Source organism: Acomys minous (assembly GCF_964271855.1).
Source record: "Acomys minous genome assembly, chromosome: 10".
Classification (NCBI taxonomy): Eukaryota; Metazoa; Chordata; class Mammalia; order Rodentia; family Muridae; genus Acomys; species Acomys minous.
This window is the reverse complement of record NC_140491.1, coordinates 23,386,242-23,408,005: the sequence shown is the minus strand read 5'-3', so window position 1 is coordinate 23,408,005 and position 21,764 is coordinate 23,386,242. Positions and strand designations below refer to the sequence as shown.

The 21,764-nt window shown below is 37.9% G+C and overlaps 2 protein-coding genes across 15 annotated transcripts in view; one reads left to right on the top strand and one right to left on the bottom strand.

Moving 5' to 3' along the window:
• LCORL (ligand dependent nuclear receptor corepressor like) overlaps nt 1-21,764 on the bottom strand; it is a 159,071-nt gene that overhangs the window by 109,586 nt on the left and 27,721 nt on the right. For 13 of the 14 annotated variants that reach the window (XM_084798048.1, XM_084798040.1, XM_084798046.1 and 10 more), the window contains exon 2: nt 3,238-3,303. In XM_084798048.1, the coding sequence (XP_084654174.1) occupies nt 3,238-3,303 (66 nt within the window). Of the gene's footprint in view, nt 1-3,237; nt 3,304-8,561; nt 8,637-21,764 lie in introns of all 14 variants that reach the window. The other variant, XM_084798047.1, reaches the window with a different exon arrangement.
• LOC311606442 (cytochrome b-c1 complex subunit 10-like) lies at nt 11,881-15,815 on the top strand (the record flags this gene model as incomplete). Its single annotated transcript, XM_084797745.1, has 2 exons — nt 11,881-11,917; nt 15,359-15,815. The coding sequence occupies 2 exons, from the start codon at nt 11,881-11,883 to the stop codon at nt 15,457-15,459; spliced, it is 138 nt and encodes a 45-aa protein (XP_084653871.1). The 3' UTR covers nt 15,460-15,815.

Below are 21,764 nucleotides of genomic sequence, written 5' to 3'. Positions count from 1 at the left end.
GACAAAACTACTCAATCATGGACATTTTCTGATCAATCCAGGCTGGCTGGAGTACTTCCTGGACAAATAGGACCTTTGTTTGTGACAGTGTGTTGTCCTCCAAGCAATCAGGGTATCTCTTGATTAATCAGGGATTTGGGGATTATCTTTGGCTAACTGGGTATCAGAGGGTTTACTTGTCTAGTCAAAAATCTAGGTATAGTCAATCTGGAAACAGAGATCTTTCTGAGTAAATCCGAGGTTAAGAACACATCATTTTTGAACAAGCATTGGTTTAGTATCCAAGGAAAATGCCCCAAATCATTTCCACCTTGGTTGAAACAATGGGGTCCTGTGTCAGGGTGCTGGAGACTTGGTATTGATCCTCAATTGGCAGCATCTGAAAAACTGTGTAGAGTAGGGGCTGTCATGAGGACCTATCAAAGAATTTGTGAGAATACATAAGTGGTGGGGAGGCCAGGAAGCAAGACAGGTGTCTAGCCTTGTCTTTTTTCTGGGTAATCTTAGACCAGCTTCTTCCTTGTCCTGGCAGCACACTCTGGCCACATCAGGTCCCCATGTGCATTCAGAAACCCTGACTTCCTTTTGTTCCTAAGTCTGGATACTCCAACTATCATCCTGTGCTGAAGGGACTCAGCTCCTAGATGGAGGGCTACGCTCCCTTCCTTCCCCATCTCACTCTAGAAAATTTCAGGATATTTTATGCAAATAATCCTAGGATTTTGGAACTCTGAAAGAAATGAAATAAACCTTAAGGTATTTTCCTAGCCCCTCAGCCCAGCTACTACAAGCTTGGCTTTGAAAAGCCAAACTGCCTTCATGCCCTCTGGCAAAACATGATCCCAAGGAATCTAAGAAAGAGGAAATCAGTCATACTGGGTTTCCATGGAACTTTTATTTGGAGATGCTGAGGGCTTGAGAAATGGAGGTCTTAACCCAAGCCTGTCCAAAGGATGATTAGGGAGACAAGAAGTAAAACACTTGGGGACTTTTTATTAAAGCTGAAGAAAGGTGGTGTGTGTTTGCTGCTCCCTGCTCTTCTTTGGTCTGCAAACAAAGAGTTGGTGGGGAGGAAGCTATGAAGGAGGATGCTGGAACCAGTGCATACTGTGTTAATGGGGCCAGTGATAGCTCGGGAACCTGCTTTATAATGACTTAATAACAAGTAAATATACCTAAGTTCCACCCCAAAACAAAACCAAAACAAAACAAAACTGTGATACATCACAGAAATGGACTCAAAGACAGAAATCACTTGATCTTCTTAATAGATACAGAAGTCTAAAAACCCAACATATTTTTATTATTAAAGTCCCAAAGAGACCAGGACTAGAAGCACCTTAACATAATATAAGTTGTATATGACAAGCAGATTGCCAGTATTTTATTAAGTGGGGAAATACTCAGTTTCCACTAAAATCATGGATTAGGACATTTGCAGATTGTGTGACTCTCAATAAAAATTCCTGAAGACTACCAGATAACTCTTAACCCTGACAAACACTTTTAAGCAAAGTGACAGATATAAAATTGTCATATAAAATAGAGTTCATATATGTCAGTAATGAACGTGCTAAGAGATCAGGGAGGAAAATCCTTTCACAATCTTGGAATGAACCTGACCAAAGTAATGAAACAGGACTCCAGTCACTCAGAAATAAAATTAACAATGATAAATGGGACAGCATCAAATTAAAACAAACAAACAAACAAACAAAAAAGCCCACAGAATGGGAGAAAGAGTTTGCAGGCTATCCACTTGACCAGGAATTAATATTTAGAACGAACAAGTAACTCAAAAAACTACACAATAAATCAAACTATCCAATTAATAAAAGGGCTAATTAAATAGACAGTTCTGAAAAGATGAAATACAAAGAGCCAATAAAAAGTTTTTTAAATGCTGAACCTCACCAACCATCAGAGAAATGTAAGTCAAAACTACACTGAGAGTCCCCCTCTTACTCCTCAAAACGGCAGTCATTGCAAAACAAGTAACAGGTTGGAGAGACAGTTGCACAGCTAAGAACACTTCCAAAGGACATGAGTTTGGTTCTTATTCCTCATGTCACGGGGCTCACAACAATCTCTAACTCTAACTCCTTGATGACTCTGGCCTTGAGAACATCTGCACTAATATGGGCATACCCATATGTAAGACACATACAGCTACACATAATTAAAAATAAGTCTCAAAGGAAAAACACATACTGGTGAGTATATGGACAATGCTGGTAGGTATGTAAACTAATCAAACATTATGGAAGTCAGCATGGCTGATTCTCAAAATAAGATTTGTTCTGCCTTGTGACTCAGTTATACCACTCTTGGATATTTACCAGAAAAACATTTACCAAAACAAAAGCAAAACCCAAACCAAAAAATACCAGCATATCATAGAGATACTTGTAGATTTGTGATTTCTGCGGCACTATCCACAATAACTGAGTTATAGCACCAACCTAGGTGTCCAATAACAGAGGAACAAAGAAAATGTGGTATGTATACACACTGGAGTTGTTTCCAGCCATAAAAACAAAATTATTTCAGTTCAAAAAAAAAAAAAAAGAGTTAGTCATCTTAAGTAAACTTAGCCAGTCTCAGAAAGACAAAATTTTGTTTTCTCTAATTTCTAGTTCCTAAGGTTTCTATAGATAAAATAATGTATTTTAAGATAAAATAATGTAAAACTGTCTGTCCAGGGGACCGAAGGGGACTGACAAGAGGAGGGGAAATGAAAGCGGAGGGAAGGTGGCATGGGGGAATGTGCTCAACATACAATATAAATTTGTATTAAAACTTTTTAAAGATTGAAAATTGGAGTAACAGCTTTTTAGCAAACTTATTTCACAGAGTATTTACTTACTTCAGTTTAACTAAGTGTCAATAATTTGATTAGTTTAATTGATTTGATACTTGTTTAATTTTTAAGTTCAAATCCTATTTAAGAATAGGTCAGGATATGCAATTTATTAAATAATAAAGACATGAAATAAAAATTATATTACTGAGCTGAAGAAAAGCTTCATTTTCTATTTGAAGCCACTGTATCTTTAAAAAATTCTAATATAATACACATCATGTGATAAAATATATAATAAAGAATATTTGGAATATGTTATTTAAACCACTGTCATATTAAAAGTGATCATAAATTTATGTTTAATATATAGTTCTGCCAGAACAACTTTGTTAAATGGGTAAGAGGTTTTAACTTAAAAAAAAAAAGTTAATTACCTTCAAATAAACTGAGGTCTCTTCGTAGCCGTGGTCCATAAAGCCCTTCTAAAATACTCTCAAAACCTGTGTTTTCAAAGAGAGAAAAGTGTATTAGCTCCTGAAAAAGCTTTATTTTTTAATGATCAAAAACTATAAATTGTATGTCAATCAGCAAATAATTTACTATACTATATCTGTCATTTTCACACAGTTTAAAGTTAACTAGCTAATTTACTAATTATATAGTGACTGTCGAATAAAATTGCAAGGTAATTAGAATATTAAAATGCATATATTAACCCAGACTAAAGTACTGTCAAGCATGACCTAATATCTGAGTCAAGATCACTGGTCAGAATGTAGGAAGAGAGGAATAGTCACTCACTGTTGGTGAGACTGCAAAATTATGTAGCCATTATGGAAATTTGTGGAGAGAATCCTCAAAATAAAAAAAGTAAATCTATCATATGCCACAGCTATAACACTGTGATATATGCCCAAAGAACTTGACATCATTCATATTCCATATATACTTGCTTAGCCATGGTTCATTGCTGACTTACTTACAATAGCAAAAAACAAAACAAAAACAAACAAACAAACAAACGGAAACAGCCTAAATGTCCTACAATGATGAATGGATAATGAATAACGAAAATGTGGTATGCATACATAATGAAATACTAGTCAGTTGTAAAGAAAAATTAAATTATGAAATTGTAGGTAACTAGATGATGGTGCTAGAGCATATTATGCCAAATGAGATGACTCACAACCAGAAAGACAAATGCTGCATGTTCTCTTTTACTTTTTAAATTCTAGTTTAAATGTTTAGATGTGAGAAACCACACCACTAAAACCAGGAAAGTAAAATGGGACCAGGTGGAAGGTGCTGAGGGTGAGAAGAGCTACACACAGGAATATAGTAGGAAACAAGTGTTGTAAAGGGGGAAATGGAAAAAATAGGGAGGGGGCCTTTATCTGGGAAAGGAGGTGGAAGGAAAACACTGAGGGACAGAGAAGGAAGGGACAAAAAACACCAAAGATGACTGGAAGAGATATAAACATGTTAGGTTTACTTAAAAATACATATATATGTGTACATGTATAATTTATAATTTAAATAAAAGTTATTTAAATAAAGGGTGATAACGCTTCCCAAATAGCCAAAGACTAATAAAATTCTTGGTTTCAAGCAGGTGAGCCTTCCTTATTTATTTATTTATTTATTTATTTATTTATTTATTTATTTATTTATTTGGGATGCTCCTTTTGGACTGTTGATCAGGGGAGTCCAAGAGACTCCCAAGGCTTGTGGTTGCCTTCCAGAACTTGAAGGTGAAGATCTATAGTTGAAAATACCACATACTTTGGACACAGAATTAAACTGGAACTGACCTGAATGCCTTCTCCCTGATCAATACTTATAGTATCAGAAGGTGGTAAGCAAACTGCCAAGGGAAAGAACAGTCAGTAGTTCTACCCAGATGAAAGGCCTACACGCCACAACACTGAATGGATCAGCATGGTACAATAGTGGCCCTTACAATGCTGTTTGTTGTTCAGGCAACCGACAGCTATCTAATTGGACTTAAAGCTCATTTAACAGGAAGTAATTCATGTCTGGTACTGTAAATCTTGCCAATTTCCCATTGATGCAGGGGTCACAGATGGGAAGAGAACCTTCTATTGTTAGTTTCTTAAGCCAGTATAATGTCTTCCTTTCCTTTCCTTTCTTTCTTTTTTTTTAAATTTGTTTTTTTTTTTTTGAGACAGTGTTTCTCTGTGTAGCCTTGGCTATTCTGGACTCACTTCGTAGATGAGTATGGGCTCAAACTCAGAGATCTGCCTGTCTCTGTCTCCCTAAGTGCTGGGATCACAAGCCTGTACCACCATGCCTGGCAGCCAATATAATTTGTAACTGTATTTTAAATACTTGTCTTTATTCCCAGGAATATTCACGGCATCTCTTACTGCTCATCAAAGAAGCTTCTTTTTGCAATAGATGGAGACTATTACAGAGATTCACAATTGGTCAAAATGCAGATAACAACTGGCTGTGGGGTGCCCAATTTTAACTGACAGATCTCCAGGGCAACATCAATACCTATGGCTCAGAGAAAACTGTGGAAGAGGAGGCAGGAAGAATTTAGGAGCTAGAAGACATAGACCTCTGTTGTCAGTATCTTCTATATATGACAAGGAGCTCATAACAATATGGTTACATGAGCAAAATCAGCATGACAAGCCCAGGTGACATGCCTATGTGGACAGTGAAAATCCCACAGGATTCTGCCCCTGGATGATGAGCTATAGATGGGCAACACCTGCTGAGAGAATGAGACGCTGATACTTGCTTGGACAGACTTCCACATAGACCATCCAATCCCTACTGGTCTGACAAATATATGTATAAGCAAAGGTAAACCGACTTGAGGCTACATATACAAATATGTGCATAAGCATATGTGTCTGCTATGCTATGCAGTACTAATGGATGAAGTAATTAAAAATATATTAAACAAAGGATTAAAGATAGAATGATGGTCCAATGGCACTATGATGGAGCTGAAACAAAAACAAATAAAAACCCTGCCATGACCTCATATTTTAGTGTACCTTTTCTGTGGTTGCAATAAATAAGAGTTTTTACTGGTTTGTTACAACTATCCACACTATTCAGTAATATAACCTGCTGTTCATGTTTTTAACCTAAAATCCAGAGGCTATATGCATTAGATTTGTGCCAGTATACTCGATGTTCACATAAAAACAAAACCACATAACACACTTTTCACAATTTACCCGTGCTACCCACATGATTGTTCCAGGCAGATTTCTTACATAGTAATATACATATATGTATCAGTGTAACACTAAGTAGACTTAGTGGATTGTATTTATATAGTCACATATAAAGATATATGTGACAATAACAATGTAAGAAAAAGCTGTAACTTCAAGAGGGAGCAAGGGGTTATATGGGAAGAGTTGAGGAAAGGGAAGGGGGAAAAGATGTGAAAATACTTACATTGAAAATTTAAAACTAAAACAAGTATTTTCTTTGTACATGCTCTGAGTAGGAACATCATTCTGTTTTCTATTATCAAACAACAGTAAAAAATGAAATGTAGGATGCTTTGTGTAAATATTTAGTAGAAAGTCCTCTGGGGCTTTTGACTTTCTGATGCATTTGCAACTAATCAATTTATCTGTCATGTGACTAATGAAGGATATCGCCATATTTTTCTAAAAACGTGTACATTTTAACCATGTTTGCATAAGTTTCACTACGTGTTTATTTAATGTCACAGCATCACACTAATGCTTTTTATTCTTCCTACGTTCAATAAAGCTCAGTAGATGATTGTCGATTTTTAGATTTACTTACATCTGTATTATGCTCATTTTCTTTTTATTTATTTTATGTGTATGGGTGTTTTGCCTGTATAAATGTCTATACAACCCATGTGCACCTGATGTCTGTGGAGGCCAGAAAACAGTGTTGGCTGTCTTGAAACTGGAGATACAAATGGCTATGAGCTACCACGAGGACGCAGGAATTGAACCCAAGTCCTCTACAAGAGCAGGCAACTACAATTACCTCTCCAGTCCTTACTATGCTCACTTTCTTTTTGTGTGACAGGACTTTAACTTTCTAAGTACTACCTTAATGTGTAAATTTTATTAGTCAAAATAATTTCTGGCTTTTAGAATGATACCTGGTTAGACCCATGGGACATTAAGAAGTCTATCAATTTCCAAACATATAAAAATAGTTCTCGAAAAACCAAACCAAACCAAACCAACCAAACAAACAAACAAACAAAAAAAAGAAAAGAAAAGAAAAGAAAAGAAGAAAAAAAGGTGCTCTCTCTTTTTAAAATTGGTTAGTAATGTCACTGTGTTTTAGTCAGAGGAAATGTTCAATCTGATTCTAACCCTTGAACTTTGCTGGCACTGTTTTTATATAACCATTTCAAAGTACTGGAAAGGAATATGTATCACAAAGTGTTAAATAAAGTGTTCTATATTTGTCCATGTCATTAACAATGCCATTTTAAGCTAACAGATATCCTTGTTTCTTTTTATGTTGACTGTTATCAATTGTTGAGGAAAGTGTATAAAATCTTCCATTAGGTTGTAGGTTTCTCTGTGTCTTTTGACAACTGAGAATTTTGTGTTACACTTTCAAGCCTTTGTCATTATGTATAACACCATAAATAATGTGTAGTTCAGGTGGATAGAAACCCTAATTTGTTCTGGCAGTCTGGGCCTTAAAGCATATTAAGTAAGTGGTTTCAATACATTTTTATTACTTTATCTGTAACTGTCTCTTTTCAGTTTTCTTTTTACAACTTACTTGTATTTCAAACTAACCATGTTGTCTGAGTTTAGTAAGTTCCATTATGTTAACAATGTTCTGAGGTGGGGTTTTTTTTTTGTTGTTGTTGTTCTTTATCAAGTTCTAACTCTATTTCCTCCATTCTTACAAACTTTTGAACTATGTATGCTATTTTTTCTTATTCTATCAGCATAAAATTATTTATTATTTATATTTAGATTTTTGTTGTGAACCTAGGCTCAAAATCTATGATTTTAAAATGTACCGCATTTAAAGTTGAATATAGGAATAAGGAAATGGCTCCGTTGGTAAAGTGCTTGCTGCACAAACAAGCAGATCTGATCTGGATCAAATAAAAAGCACAGTGGTACACACCTACAATCTCAGCACCAAGCAGACAGAACTGGAGGATCCTTGGTTGAGCTCTAACGGTCAATTAGCCTAGCTAAATATTACTCAGGTGTTGAAAAAAATGACATCATGAAAATTTCAGGCAAAGGGATGGAACTAGAAAAAAAAAAATCCTCCTGAGTGTGATAACCCAGACCCAGAAAGATAAATATGGTATATATTTGCTTATATGTTGATATTAGTCTTAAATAAATGATAACCCAATTACACTCCAATGAGATTAGGTAAGGAGAAAGGGACTAGGAGGGGACACATACATCTCCCTGAGAGGGGGGAACAGAATAGACTTTATGGGTGCACTGGGGGTAGGGAAGAACTGGATCAGGAGAGTCAGATAGGGAGAGAAACAGGCTGAGAGAGGGAATACAGAGAAAAACAGCTAGAGTTAAGGGGAATATGAGGGATGGTATGAGAACCTGTCAGTGTAATGGAAACCTCTTAAAATATATGAAGGCAATCCTAATGAAGTCTCCAAATAATGAGGAAGACAGAGTCCCAGCTGGATATCTGCCTTAGAGTTTCTATTGCTGGGACAAAACACCATGACCAAAAACAAATTGGGGAGGAAATGGTTTATTAAGCTTACACTTCCAGATCATCGGCTCTCATCAGAGTAAGTTAGGACAGGAACTCAAGCAGGTCAGGATCCTGTAGGCAAGAGCTGATGCAGACACCATGGAGGGGTACTGCTTACTGGATTGCTTCATGAGGCTTGCTCAGACTGCTTTCTTTTTTTTAATTTAATTTTATTAATTTATTCATAATATATCTCAGTGGTTATCCCATCCCTTGTGTCCTCCCATTTTCCCCTTACTCCCCTCCCCTATGACTGTGACTGAGGGGGACTTCCTCCCCCTTTATATGCTCATAGGGTATCAAGTCTCTTCTTGGTAGCCTGCTATCCTTCCTCTGATATAGAATCAGGTCCACCAGCCCAGGAATGCCGCCCCCCCCTCCCCCATGGCCTGGGCCCTCCTCCACCGATCACTATTGAGAAAACGCCTTACAGCTGGATCTCGCGGAGGCATTTCCTCAGCTGAGGATCCTTGCTCTTAGATGAGTCTAGCTTGTATCAAGTTGACACACAAAACCAGTGAGTACACAATCTCTTGTTACCAAACAAAGCTTCCATTACTGGGACTAGGTTACATACAATTGAGTTGTTGGCCAAAGGGGTCTCATGGAAATTCCCAAACAATCCAGGTGCGGCCAAGAGACTAGGTTACTCTCCACAAACTGACAGCAAGGCCTCATTATTGAAAACAACACCCATACAACTCACTGAACATGGAGAGGTCAAACTTTTGCCTACACAGAACCTTCACCCCTATGTTCTAGTGTCTTTGGTATGGGAAGGTAGTCTGCAGGCTACCAAAAGAGAAACATAAATACCAACCCAGCCAGAAAAATCTTTGATCTAAAATCTGTCCTGCCTACAAAATTTGCTAAAGTAATGGTAGCACAAAGCTTGTGGGGATAACCAATTAATATCCAATTTGACTCAAGACCCACTCCACAAGATGGAAACCATACCTGACACTGCTTGAGTGACCAGGAACCAGAGACTAGACAGCCCAGAGACTTATAGTAAAGCCAAACACTACTGGTCTAAAATCAAAAACAAAAACAAAAACAAAAAAACAATAAAATGACTCCTAATGATATTTTGTTATACTCATAGACCAGAACCTTATTCAGCCAGCATCAGAGAACCTTCCTCCTGAAGCAAATGGGAGCAAATGCAGAGACTCCCAGACATTTACAGAAGTTGGGGGCAAAGACATATTGGAACACAGTTCTAAATAGGATGACCCCATCAAATCCTATACCCCAGAGCTCAAGTAACCCTGTGGAAGAGGAGGCAGAAAGAATATAAGTGCCGGAGGGGATGGAGGATAGATACCAGGAGAACAAGGTTCTCCAAAATCAACTGAGTTAAGGTTTAATGAACTCACAGAGACTGAAGCAGCAAGCACGGGTCTGAAATGTGTCTGTACCAGGTCCTCTGCATGCGTGTGTGTGTGTGTGTGTGTGTGTGTGTGTGTGTGTGTGTGTGTGTGTGTGTATGGTTTCAGTTTAGTATTTTATTTTTAATAAAAGATGGAGAGATAAGTCAATCTTGCATATGAAAAAAATTACTTACAATGGCATACAAAATATCTGGAGACAACTAAAACAGAAGTTAAAAAAAAAAAGATAAATCCCTAGGTTCAATAAGAAACCACACTTAGTAAAGTAGGGTAGAGAACAACTGAGTAATATTGGGGCTTTACTCAAATATATGTGAACATACAGTCACAAAGTTGAATGAAAGTACAGATATTAATAGGTTTATAGGGACAGTAAAATGGTTCAGTGGCTAAGGGAGCTCAAAGCTAAGACTGATCCCCAGAACCAACATGGTGGAGAGAACTGACTCCTACAAGTTGTCCGCTGACCTCCACATGTATGGCATGACACTCCTCCTCCAATTAAGCAGATGTTGTTTAAAAATTGGCTAACATATACCTCAATTTTTTCACATTAGTTTCATCTATGTTCCTTCTCATCCTCCACCCCCAATAGCAAAGTATTTTTGTAATGCGTAGCTGTTTTCCTTTATTATGACACAGCAGTTGTGCAAGTTTTCTTCATAACAAACCTATACGTGAAGTATTGTGTTTTCACTCCAAACTACCTAATCCTGCCTATGCATTTCCTCTGCCTGTGCCCATTCCCCTTCTCTAATAGCCTCCAGTTTACTTTGTCTTGTTTTTAAAAATCTAGATTCTGAGTGTAAGAGAAAACAGTGTTTGCTTTAGTTTATGTGGTAGTCTGAGTAAGAATGCACATCCAGCCCTGCTCACAGGTTCATATATTTGAATGTTTAACCATCAGGGAGTAGAAACTTTTTGAACTGATTGAGAGATGTGGCCTTATTGGAGGAAGTGTATCACTAGGGGGTAAACTTTGAGGTTTCAAAAGCCCATGGCAGGCCGTGTCTCAGTTTCTCTTCCGTCCTGCTACTGTCATATCTGGATGTAGAACTCTCGGCTACTTCTCCAGTACATGTGTACCTGTGTGCTGCCTATTGCATGCCATAATTATAGTGGACTAAGCCTCTAAAACTATAAGTCGGTCATGATCACAGTATCTCTTTACAACAATAGAACAGTAACTAAGACAGAAGTTGGTACCAATAGTGGGCTATTATTGTGACAGGTTTGATCATGCTGCTAGTTGGTAGAGGGTGGACTTGGAACTAGAAAAGTGGCTGAATGCATTTGGGTGGAACTTAATGGGCCACACTACCAGGGGAATGGAAGACGGTGCTAAAGGTGATTTGAATTATATGGACCAAGCTCAAGAAACTTAAAAGGAGAAGAATATGAATAAGTGGTCTAGAGACAATTCTTGTAATATTTTGGCAAACAATGTGACTGCTTTTTGCCTTTGCCCTAAAAAAAAAAAAGTCTGTCTGAAGCTGAATTGAAGTTTTAGATAAAAGCAATGGCAGAGTAGACTTCAGAGCAGCCTAGTATTGACTCTGTTGTGGAGTTATTACCATTCTTATGCAGTTTTATAATAAAAAGAGAAAGCTGGGCAAAGAGAAATACAAAACGTACATTTTGAAGAGAAGAGCAGCACCATGAAGTATAATAGAGCAAAGTCCAGTGCTCAAGGAGATACAAAGCGTAAAGAAAAGCCTATACTAAATGGGATAAAGGCAGTGGTGACCTCAGAGTAAGACTCCACCCAGCTTAGCTTCTGTTTTGTGAAAAGAAATTAAAGGAAAGCTTAAGCAGTGAAGAAAACCATTGAAAACAGAAAGCTGGTAAAATGGAACTAAACTCAGGGGCCCTAATAAGGCAAGCTTCTTCAGCCAAGCCCTTCTAGCTTTATTAAGAAAATTATAAGAAGGGGTAATGGAAGCTCCTTCTGTGGCTGAGGAAAGCCACAGCGGTAAGGCATGTGTCAGTGGTATACTTGTATGAAGGCCCAGAAAGGCCAATTGGTGAACTTGTGAAGGTGAAGCCTGGACTGTTGTAATTATTACCCGCAAATGCTGGAGAGGCTAGAATTGTGGGGTATCTGCCATTGAGAGCTGCTAACAGGAGTGGAACCAGCCCAAGACAGAGAAGTTGCAGTCAACCAAGCTGCAAGTGGGACTTCTGAAAAACTCTGACATCAGACATGAGGATGCAGAATTTGCAGTTTCCCCTGCTGGTTTTCAGTTTTGCTTTGGTACAGTATTTCCTCACTATGTTCCCTTTCTTCCTTTTTGGAATAGTTATGTGTATTCTGTGCCACTGTATGTTGGAAGTATGTTACTGGCTTTTTGATTTTGATTTTACAGAGTTAGAACTCTCAGCTACATCTCCAACACCATGTGTATCTGTGTGTCACCATGCCCCCTGCTATAATAATAGACTAAGCCTCTAAAACTGTATGTATGGGCCTAAGTAAAAAGCCTGCTTTTATAAGAGTTGCCTTAGTCGTGGAGTCTTTTCACAGCAAAAGAACAGTGACTACAGCAGTGTAGCTTATTTAGCTGAATATCATAGTCTCATCTATTTTCCTATAAACATGACTTGGGTCTTCTTTATGGCTGAATAATACTCTACTCTATGTATATATGAGTGTATACGTTCTCTCTCCCTCCCTCTCTTGTTCTTTGATGAGATCCTAACCTGATTTCATAACTTAGTTCTTAGAAAGAGTGCTCCAATATACAATGAGTATTGTGATGGTTATTCTTAGTTGTAAACTTGACTACAACCCCAAAATAGAGGGGCACATCTTTGAGGGATTTTTGCTTAATTTGAAGTTGAAAGGTCCATTTCTAATCCGAATCTTTGAGGTGGGAAGACACAGCTTTAACCCAGATCTTTTGAGGTGGGAAGACCTACCTCTAATTTGGGCCATGACCTCTGCTAGAAGCCTATATAATGGCATAGAAGGAGGAAGCTTTTGGTTTTTGCTTGCTCTTTCCTTGCTAGCAAGTCCATTCTTTCACTAGCATTAGAGTCCACTTCTTTTTTTATTTTAAAGATGTATTTATTTATTATTAAGTAAAAAGCGCTCTGCCTGCATGTACACCTGCAGGCCAGAAGAGGGCATCAGGTCTCATTAGAAATGGTTGGGAGCCACCATGTGGTTGCTGGAAATTGAACTTCGGACCTCTCTCTGGAAGAGCAGACAGTGATCTTAATCTCTGAGCCATTTCTCCAGCCCTAGAGTCTACTTCTTAGGGATCCTGGAATACACTGAAGACCAGCTGAGACATCCAACCATGTAGACTGAACAACTACTGGAATATATATAACACACACAAATGTAATATATATAGAGAGATTAATTCTGTAAATTCTGTTAGACAGGTATGCAGGTAGAATATACATTTTATGCTGATTGGCCGATTCAGGAGTAATATAGCTGAAGGACATGGTAACTTTACTTTTAGTGTTTTTTGTTTGTTTGTTTGTTTGAAGGAACTCCAAACTGCTTTCCATTGTGTCTAGGCCTACTTTCCTTCTAACAGTGAGTAAAGGTTCCTATTCGGGGTATATACTACTGATGATTTTTAAAATTAATGTTAATTCTGACTGGGACGAGATGATATAATGTAGTACTGATTTGCATTTTTCTGAAAGAGATGTCAAAACATGTTTTTATGTATTTGAAGGTCATTTCTACTTCTATCAAAAAGTATCTGTCATTTGTTAGCTGAACTGTTTACTTACTGGATATCTAAATTTGGTGTTCTTTATATGTTTTGGATAGTAATCCCATCACAAGAACAGCTGCCAAAGGTTTTCTCCTCTCGTGCAGGCTGTGTCTTCACTCTGGTAGTTGTGTCCTTATTGCCAGAGCTTTTACATTCATGACATCCCATTTCTCAACTCTAGTTCCAAAGCTATGAGAGCTCTGTTCAAAACACTGTTGCCTATCCCTGTGGCTTCAAGCACTTCCCTTATGTTGGCCTCTAATAGTTGCAAATATTTAACTTTTATTTTAAGGTTTTTTGAACCATTTTGAGTTTTTTGTATAGGATGAGATGTGGATCTAATTTCATTCTTCTACAAATGACAAAGGATTACTACCAAGGAAGTCAGGCATTAGGGACCATGGCCAACTCTAATTATCCCTTCCATATGTTACATACAATGAGACAAACTGCTTGTCCCTCTTATCCAATCAAGAAGAAAAGGGGCCGCTACTTCCCAGATGCTCTTCAGGATCTTGAAAACCAGTGCCAACTGCAAAGCCCCTGAGAATGTGCAGTCCTCTAAACTCTGATCAGATGACTGGCACATGACATTTCACTGCTAGTATTTGACTGGTAGGAGAAAATGTATTCCACCGTATATATCCCAGTATCCAATCAGTAATTTCCATGTACCCAAAGCATGATTGTAATCTTTTATATGGTTTACCACTTAAAAAGGTCAATGATTGCTCTACATACCCCCCCATCAACATGTAAGCCTATAAAAAGCTATGTCTCAACTAACCCAAACATAGTCCTCACTGGCAAGGTTCTTGCACTGTTCCCTGGAATGAACATATTCCTGTATTTTCTCAATTACATGCTCAACCATGTAAAACTTTTGTTTCTTTGTTTTCTGTCCATCTATAACTTTTTAAAGTGATAAACAAGAACCTAGACAAAGGAGGTCAGACTTCCTTAGCTGACCTCCCTTATAACATTACACAGATACCCAACTTCCCTAGTATCATCTAGTAAAAAGACTATTCATTTCTCCAATGTCTTTGGTGCCTTATGCAGCATTGGGTGGCTTAACTGTGTGACGTTATTTCTGTGCCCCAAGTCTACTCTACTTTGTCTACATATCTACTTTTGTGTCACTAATTCTGTATCGTTTGTTACTAAGGCTCCTAAGTATGTACTGAATCAGAAATTCTGACAACTTCAGCACACTCCCTTTATTCAAGATTGCTTTGTTTACTTGGGGCTATTTTTGCTTCTATATGAGTTTTTATGACTATTGATTTAATTTATACATAATAATTATTTTAATTTTTATAAAGTTGTGAAAGCTTAAAAGAGAAGGAGTGTGATACCTGCAAAACTTTCTTAAATTTTGTGTGTGTGTGTGTGTGTGTGTTATATGTATATATTTCTGCGGCAGTGTGTAGGTGTTTGTATAGGTGTGTGCATGTGTGCTAGCCAATGAGCCTCAGGTACCTCCACTTTGGCCTATCCCCACCAGCTCTAAGGTTACAGATTTGAGCTTCTGTGTTTTCATTTCACATACATGCCGGGAGCGCAAACTCATTCTCTTAGGTAGTGTCTAAATCATCTCCCCACGCCAAATTTTACCTTATTTTGTAACTTACAGAATAGCAAGTTTCCTTATGGCATTCACATGGCTAGCATGTGAGGCACTGTGGGTGCAGTGGGGCTGGTGTGGGCCACGGATTGGCAGCTGATCCTGGATTGCGTGCCTTACATCAATGGCAAGTTTAAGAAAGAGAATTAGGTAGCCTGCCCCCTCCACCAAGCCACAGGCTAGAAGGTATCACACTCTGTTGCCTCAGAAACAGTTTAACCCTGTGGACGATGCTGAGAAAGTCACATTGCTCCGGAGGAGCTTCAGCATCAATGGACACTAGGCCATGATATGTGTGGCATTAAACCCTGCTCTTACCTGGGGGGTGGAGGGGAGAATCTGAAGTCTTTCTTTCCTTCACTCAAGCTTCTATAAACAACTCTACTAAACCTCACTGGTACACACACACACACACACACACACACACACACACACACACACACACACACACACACAAATGTGGACGCCCTTGTCTTATTTATGATTTCAGAGGAAATGCCCTCAGTTCTTCTCCGTGGGCATATCATACACACACACACATCACTTTAACTGTGTTAAGAATGAGTTCAGTGTTCTTCCTTTTCTGTTTTAGGATATAATTGAAAAGCATTTGTGTTAGTTCTTTACAAGTTGTAGTGGCTTGAATGAGAATGCCTGCACAGGCTCATATATTTGAATGCTTAGTTACCAAGGAACTGTTTGGGAAGAAGTAGAAAGTGTGGCCTTACTGGAGGAGGTATGTCATTAGGCATGGACTTTGAGGTTTCAAAAGCTCACACCAGGCCTGATGTCTCTCTTTCTCTCTCCCTGCTGTCTCTGGATCAGGATGTAAAGCTTTCAGTCACTGCTCTAGCACCATGTTTGTCTGCTTGCCAACATGATTAGCATGTACTAAAGCTGTTAGCAAGCTCTCTATTAAAATGATTTCTTTAGTAAGAGTTGCCTTGGTCACAGTGTCTTTTCACAGGAATAGACTTGTAATTAAGACATAGGTCTACATTACCTTTCATGTGCAGTGATAAAACACAATGAGAAGAGTAACTTAAGACTTTGTTTTTATTCACAGGTTTAGGGTGCAAACAGTCCATCATGGTAGGGAAGTCACGGCAAAGGAACTTGAGGCAGTTAGTCACAAGACATCTCTACAGCTCAGGTTCACTTAGTCTGGCAGTTACAATGGGTCTTCCCTCCTCATTTAACCTAATCTATACAATGAATCTCACATGCATAACCAGAAGCTTATTTCCTAGGAGTTCCAGATTCTCTAAGTTAACAATGTTAATCACCCCAAGGTTTAACAGAATTCAGTTCTGGGCTTGTTTTTATTGGGAGACTATTAGTACTTCAATATCATTGCTCTTTGTAAGTCTGTTTAGATTGAATTTATCCTGATAGTTTAATTTTTACAAGCCCTATGTCTAGTAATTTATCCATTTCTTGTAGATTTTCCAATCCATTGAAACCAATTTTTAAAAATATCCTATTTAGTACCTCTGTATCTGTGTATCTATTGAAACATGACCTCAATTTAATCGATCAGGGTCCTCTCTCCATTCTGGGCTACTTTGGCTCAGAGTTTATCAATCTTACTTATCTTTTCAAAGAGCTAACTTTGTTTCTTTGACTGCTGGTCTTAGTCTTCTTAAGACAGTGAGATGACTGGGTTCTTTGTAAGACACTATCCTATCTGTGTTACAATCTGAGAAGTATCTGTTGGTACAAAGCTGGGGTAATCCAAGAGTTCCTAACAAGTTTTCTGTCTCTCAGGGTCCATGACCCATAGTCCTGATTTTTTTTTTTCTTTTAAATTGGAATTTTGAAGTTACCATGCAATGTAATTCATTTCATTATGACATTTTCTTACATAATTACTTTCAATCTATGCCCTGCCCAACTACTCCCTGACACTTGTTTTCACATGTTGCAAATTTTCTGTAAATATTTGCTCCAGGATCTCAGAGATGGTTCAGAGGTCAAAGGCACTTGCTGTTAAGCCTGAGATACCATGTTGTATTCCTGGAGCCCACATAGCAGAAGGAAAGAACCAAATCCCTCTAGTTTTCTCTGTCCTTCATGTGTGTGGACCATGGCACACTCACACGCACAAACACAAAATAAGCAAATGTTTAAAATAAATTTAAACTGCATGTGCGTATGTGTGTATTATGTATGTTCTAGTTCACTAGCTGTCTACAGAAGATAATACACTTTTACTTCTTCATGGTCAGAGGAGGAAGTTGACCTGAGTTATTTTATGTACACAATTTTTTTTTAGTTTTTTTCAAATATGTGCTTTTTAATAGTTACTCTCCTTGCAAATATTTAGGACTGTCATTTATCCCTTTAAATATGAAATTGTGTTGTAAGACTTAACAGCTACTCGTGGCTCCTAACCATGTAAAGGAAATCAAAGCCATCACTGTTGGATGCTTCTAAATGATGGAAATGCAGAAAATGAGCATATTGTATACCACGATGACACCCATTTCAGACTGCTGAAGATGAGAAGATGTAAGATACACTGTGTTAAGCCACCAAACCTGTGGTCTTTGTTACAATAGCGAAAGGAAACTAATACAGGATTCAGTCTAAGAGTATGGCTTGAAATTCCTTAATTGGCACAAGGTACAAAACTGCTAGAGGTCCAAACCAGTTTCCATTTATTTCATAAATGCCCTGCTGTGCTCAAGTGAAAGGGTTTTCATCAAGATAAAAATTTATAAGAGGAATTGGGTAGTTCTGGAATATGATATTAAGTCAACTTAAGTTTGAAGTCCTGTTTTTATTAAATGATCATCTAAAGCTGATGTAAAACATTTATCAAACATATAATTATACGATTGTCATTTTGATTTGAGATTCCCTATTACTAAGTACAGCATATTTTCACATATTCTATATTTGGTCTTTCCCTCTGACCTTTAAGAATTTCATATATCCTAAGTAATAATTACCAATTTCATAAACCAGAAGCATTCTTCATACCAATGTTTTGTACTTGTATGCTATAATCAAATGTCTTGTTTTATGATTTTCTTTTTGTACAAATGAAAATTGTGGATATCAAATATCATTTTATGTGCCTGTGTGAATTTGGTTTTCACATGTAACTCTTTAACCCATGATAATTCATTTTTAATAAACAGTGTAACAGAGAAGACCAATTTTATATTAAGACATTCATTTAGACTATTAGGCCATAATACCTATTTATTACCCATAAAATTTCAAAAATGTTAAAGAATATATGTCTGTATATAATTAATGGCTTTCTAAATGTAAAGCTTACTACTATAAGTCTTCTTGCTATTTCATGTGAATAGACTGATACCTTTTGTCTTTGTTGGTGTCTAGCTTCTATTCCTGAATAGCAGTGAGGGGGAGATAGGAGTTGGACTGTAAGAAAAGGGGTATGGATGTGATCAAAAGACATTATGAGTCTTGTATGACTATTCAGTATACACTTTTAAAACATAAAAAAATAGTTCTAAACAAAAAGGTAAAATGTATTAGGTAAACTCTTTGTAGAATGTTACACTGGAATTAAGAAAACCATAAAATGTTAAGGATATTTTTATTATTTTATGGAGTAGTAATCTTTTAGCTAGTTAGCAATAGATATACAAATGGAAAGTTTAAAACTAGATCCATAAAGAAAAAGTAGATTGATTGGATTTAAAGTCAGAAATGCTTGTGCTTGAAAGTGAAGTCCACAAGCTTGAAAAAGGATTTGGATATGGATAGGGGAAGAGGAATTATTATCCAAAAGAATCCTTACAACTCCATAGGAAAAGAAAAGTCAAAAATGGTCAAAAAGTTTGAAAATGTATTTCACTAGAAAATGGACACAAATTATCAGATGAACAAGAAAATGAACTGGATATCATTAGTCACTAGGGAAATAAGGTAGCCTTTAACATCCTTAGAATTACTGTAATAAAATACAAAAATCTTGAAGAATTCATCTTAAGGCAAATTGATAAATATGGATTGTCTATACAATGGAATGCTATTTAATAATAAAGATTTAACAACATGCTACAAAAACGATATATTCAGGAATAGTTTTAAAACTCACTAACATCACTCAGTGACACCTGTATGTCCATGAGTGTAGGGCCACCGACTGGAGCATGAGCAGTCTGGGGTAGGGCGGGGCAGCACATTCTTAAGGCAAATCTTACTCTTCCAACAGCCATCAACTACCAGTAGTTCCCTAGCTGTGGGTGTGATTTCATAAGCTCCTCCCCATCTATGTAGAGATTCTGGCTAACTTGATCTTGTGCAAGTATTTCCTAGCTGCTGTGTGGCTGCAAATACTGTTTCACTGCAGCTGTCCAGTACCTTTAGCTCTTAGAATCTTTCTATCCCCTCTTCCATGAGGATTCCTAAGCACTGGGTGTGGGGGATGGGAGGGAGGGGTGAGGGTGTCGGGGGCGGTATGATATAAATGTCTCATTTAGAGCTGAGCACTCCACAGTCCCTTATTTTCTACATGCTGACTGGCTGTAGTCCTCTATATTAACCTCTTTGGTGGTTTGAATGAGAAATGAATCCCCGCCCCCACCACTGACACACCTCCCTACCAACAGGCTCAGGCACTTATTCAAACACTTGGTGGAACTGTTTAGAGAAGTATTGACTTTAATGCAGAAAATGGATCACTGGGAGTGAACTTTGAGAATTTAAAGTCTCAATCTACTTCTAGCCCACTCTGTTTCAAGCTTGTAGTTGAGGATATGATCTCTCTGCTTCCTCCTGCTGTTGTGCCTGCCGCTTGTTGCCATGCCTCTGCCTCACCATGATGAAATCTTATCCTTCTATAATAATAAGTCAAAATAAGCCCTCTTTCCTCAAGTTGAAACTGGTCACACTGAAATTGTTCATACCATTTTATCACAACAGAAAATAACTAATACAGAAATTGGTACCAAAGAGTGGGCTGTTGCTGTGAAGAATCTGATAGTGTTTTCTTTTTTTAAGGGGATGTGGAAGCCTTTGGACCACAAAAGTGGATGAGTGCTGTAAGCAGAGCTTAATGGGTCATTCTAGTAGAATCCTGGAAGACTGTAATAGTACTAGGAGTGGGTTGTGAAGGTCCAGCTTAAGAGCTTTCAGAAGGGACCAATACTTGCAATTTGTCCTGGGCTACAGGACATATGTGTGATATTTTGATGAATCAGCCTATATTCTGTCCATGTTTTAAGAATTTGCTGGAGGTTAACTTCTGTGGCATGGTTGTTACTGATAACACACATGCAGATCTACAATGAAAAAAAGCAAGCAGAGAAAATACAAAATGTACAGTTTGGAGAAGAAAAGAGCACTAGGAAAGAATATTACAGCCAAAGCATGTGCTGGGAGAGAGGCTATATAGTTGTTAAAGAGATTAGTGCAGGAGAAGGTTGCTCAGCACTGGAATAAAGGGAAGAGGGCCCTCACAGGAAGACCTAGTCAGCTAACTTCCAACTAGCAAAACAAATGGCCTTACTTTTCTTCTTTTAGAAAGAACTGCTAATAAAAGCTGCTACTAACTAACATGGTTCAAGGAAGACCAGGATGGACTATTCTACACACTCACGGTGGAACTTATCAATGCTGTCATGTGATACTGGCTTTAGAGGCTTGAAGGACACAAGAGTGAAGAGGTTGTGGATTCTTCTGTGGTTCCAGAGAGCCACCAAGGCCAAGCAGGAGAGTCAAAAGGGCCCTGAAAAGCCATTGTATAAAGATATAAAGTGAAGCTTATGTGGTGCTAAAGATTCCAAGATGTTGGGAGCTGTAAGAGCCACTAAATATATGCAAAGGACAGCTGTATGCAGGTAGTAGAACCAGTCCAATAGTAAGTGGGAGAGTGGGAAAGAAAGAGGGAGAGGGAGAGGGAGAGGGAGAGGGAGAGACAGGGTGGGTGGTATGTTGTGGGAAACAAAACTAGAGAGGTGGTGAAGCCCTTTAACACAAGACATAAAGTTGAAGAATTTGGTGTTTGCCCTACTGGGTTTCGGTTTTGCTTTGATGTGGCATTTCCTCACTATACTCTCTTTTCTTTCTTTTGAAATGGTAATGTAATTATTTGGTGTCATTATATATTACAAGTATATAATTCACTTTTAATTTTATAAGGAGTTACAATTAAGAGATGGCCTTGAGTTTCAAAGAGGCTTATGACTTTGAAACAATGTTGAGACTGTGAAAGACTTGTAACTGCTGATGTCGGACTAAATACATTTTTGTACAATGACATCATTCATGGACCTATGGTTCCAGAGAGTGCAATGTGGTGACTTGAAGGATGCCCTCCACAGGCTCAGGCACTTACACACTTTGATAGCTTAAAGCCTCTCCCCACTTCCAGCTTGCTCTCTGCTTTGTACTTTGATTGAGGATGTGAGCTCCCAATTTCCTCTTACAAGGACTTGCTGCTATACCTTCCTGGCTATTATGAACTCTCCTTT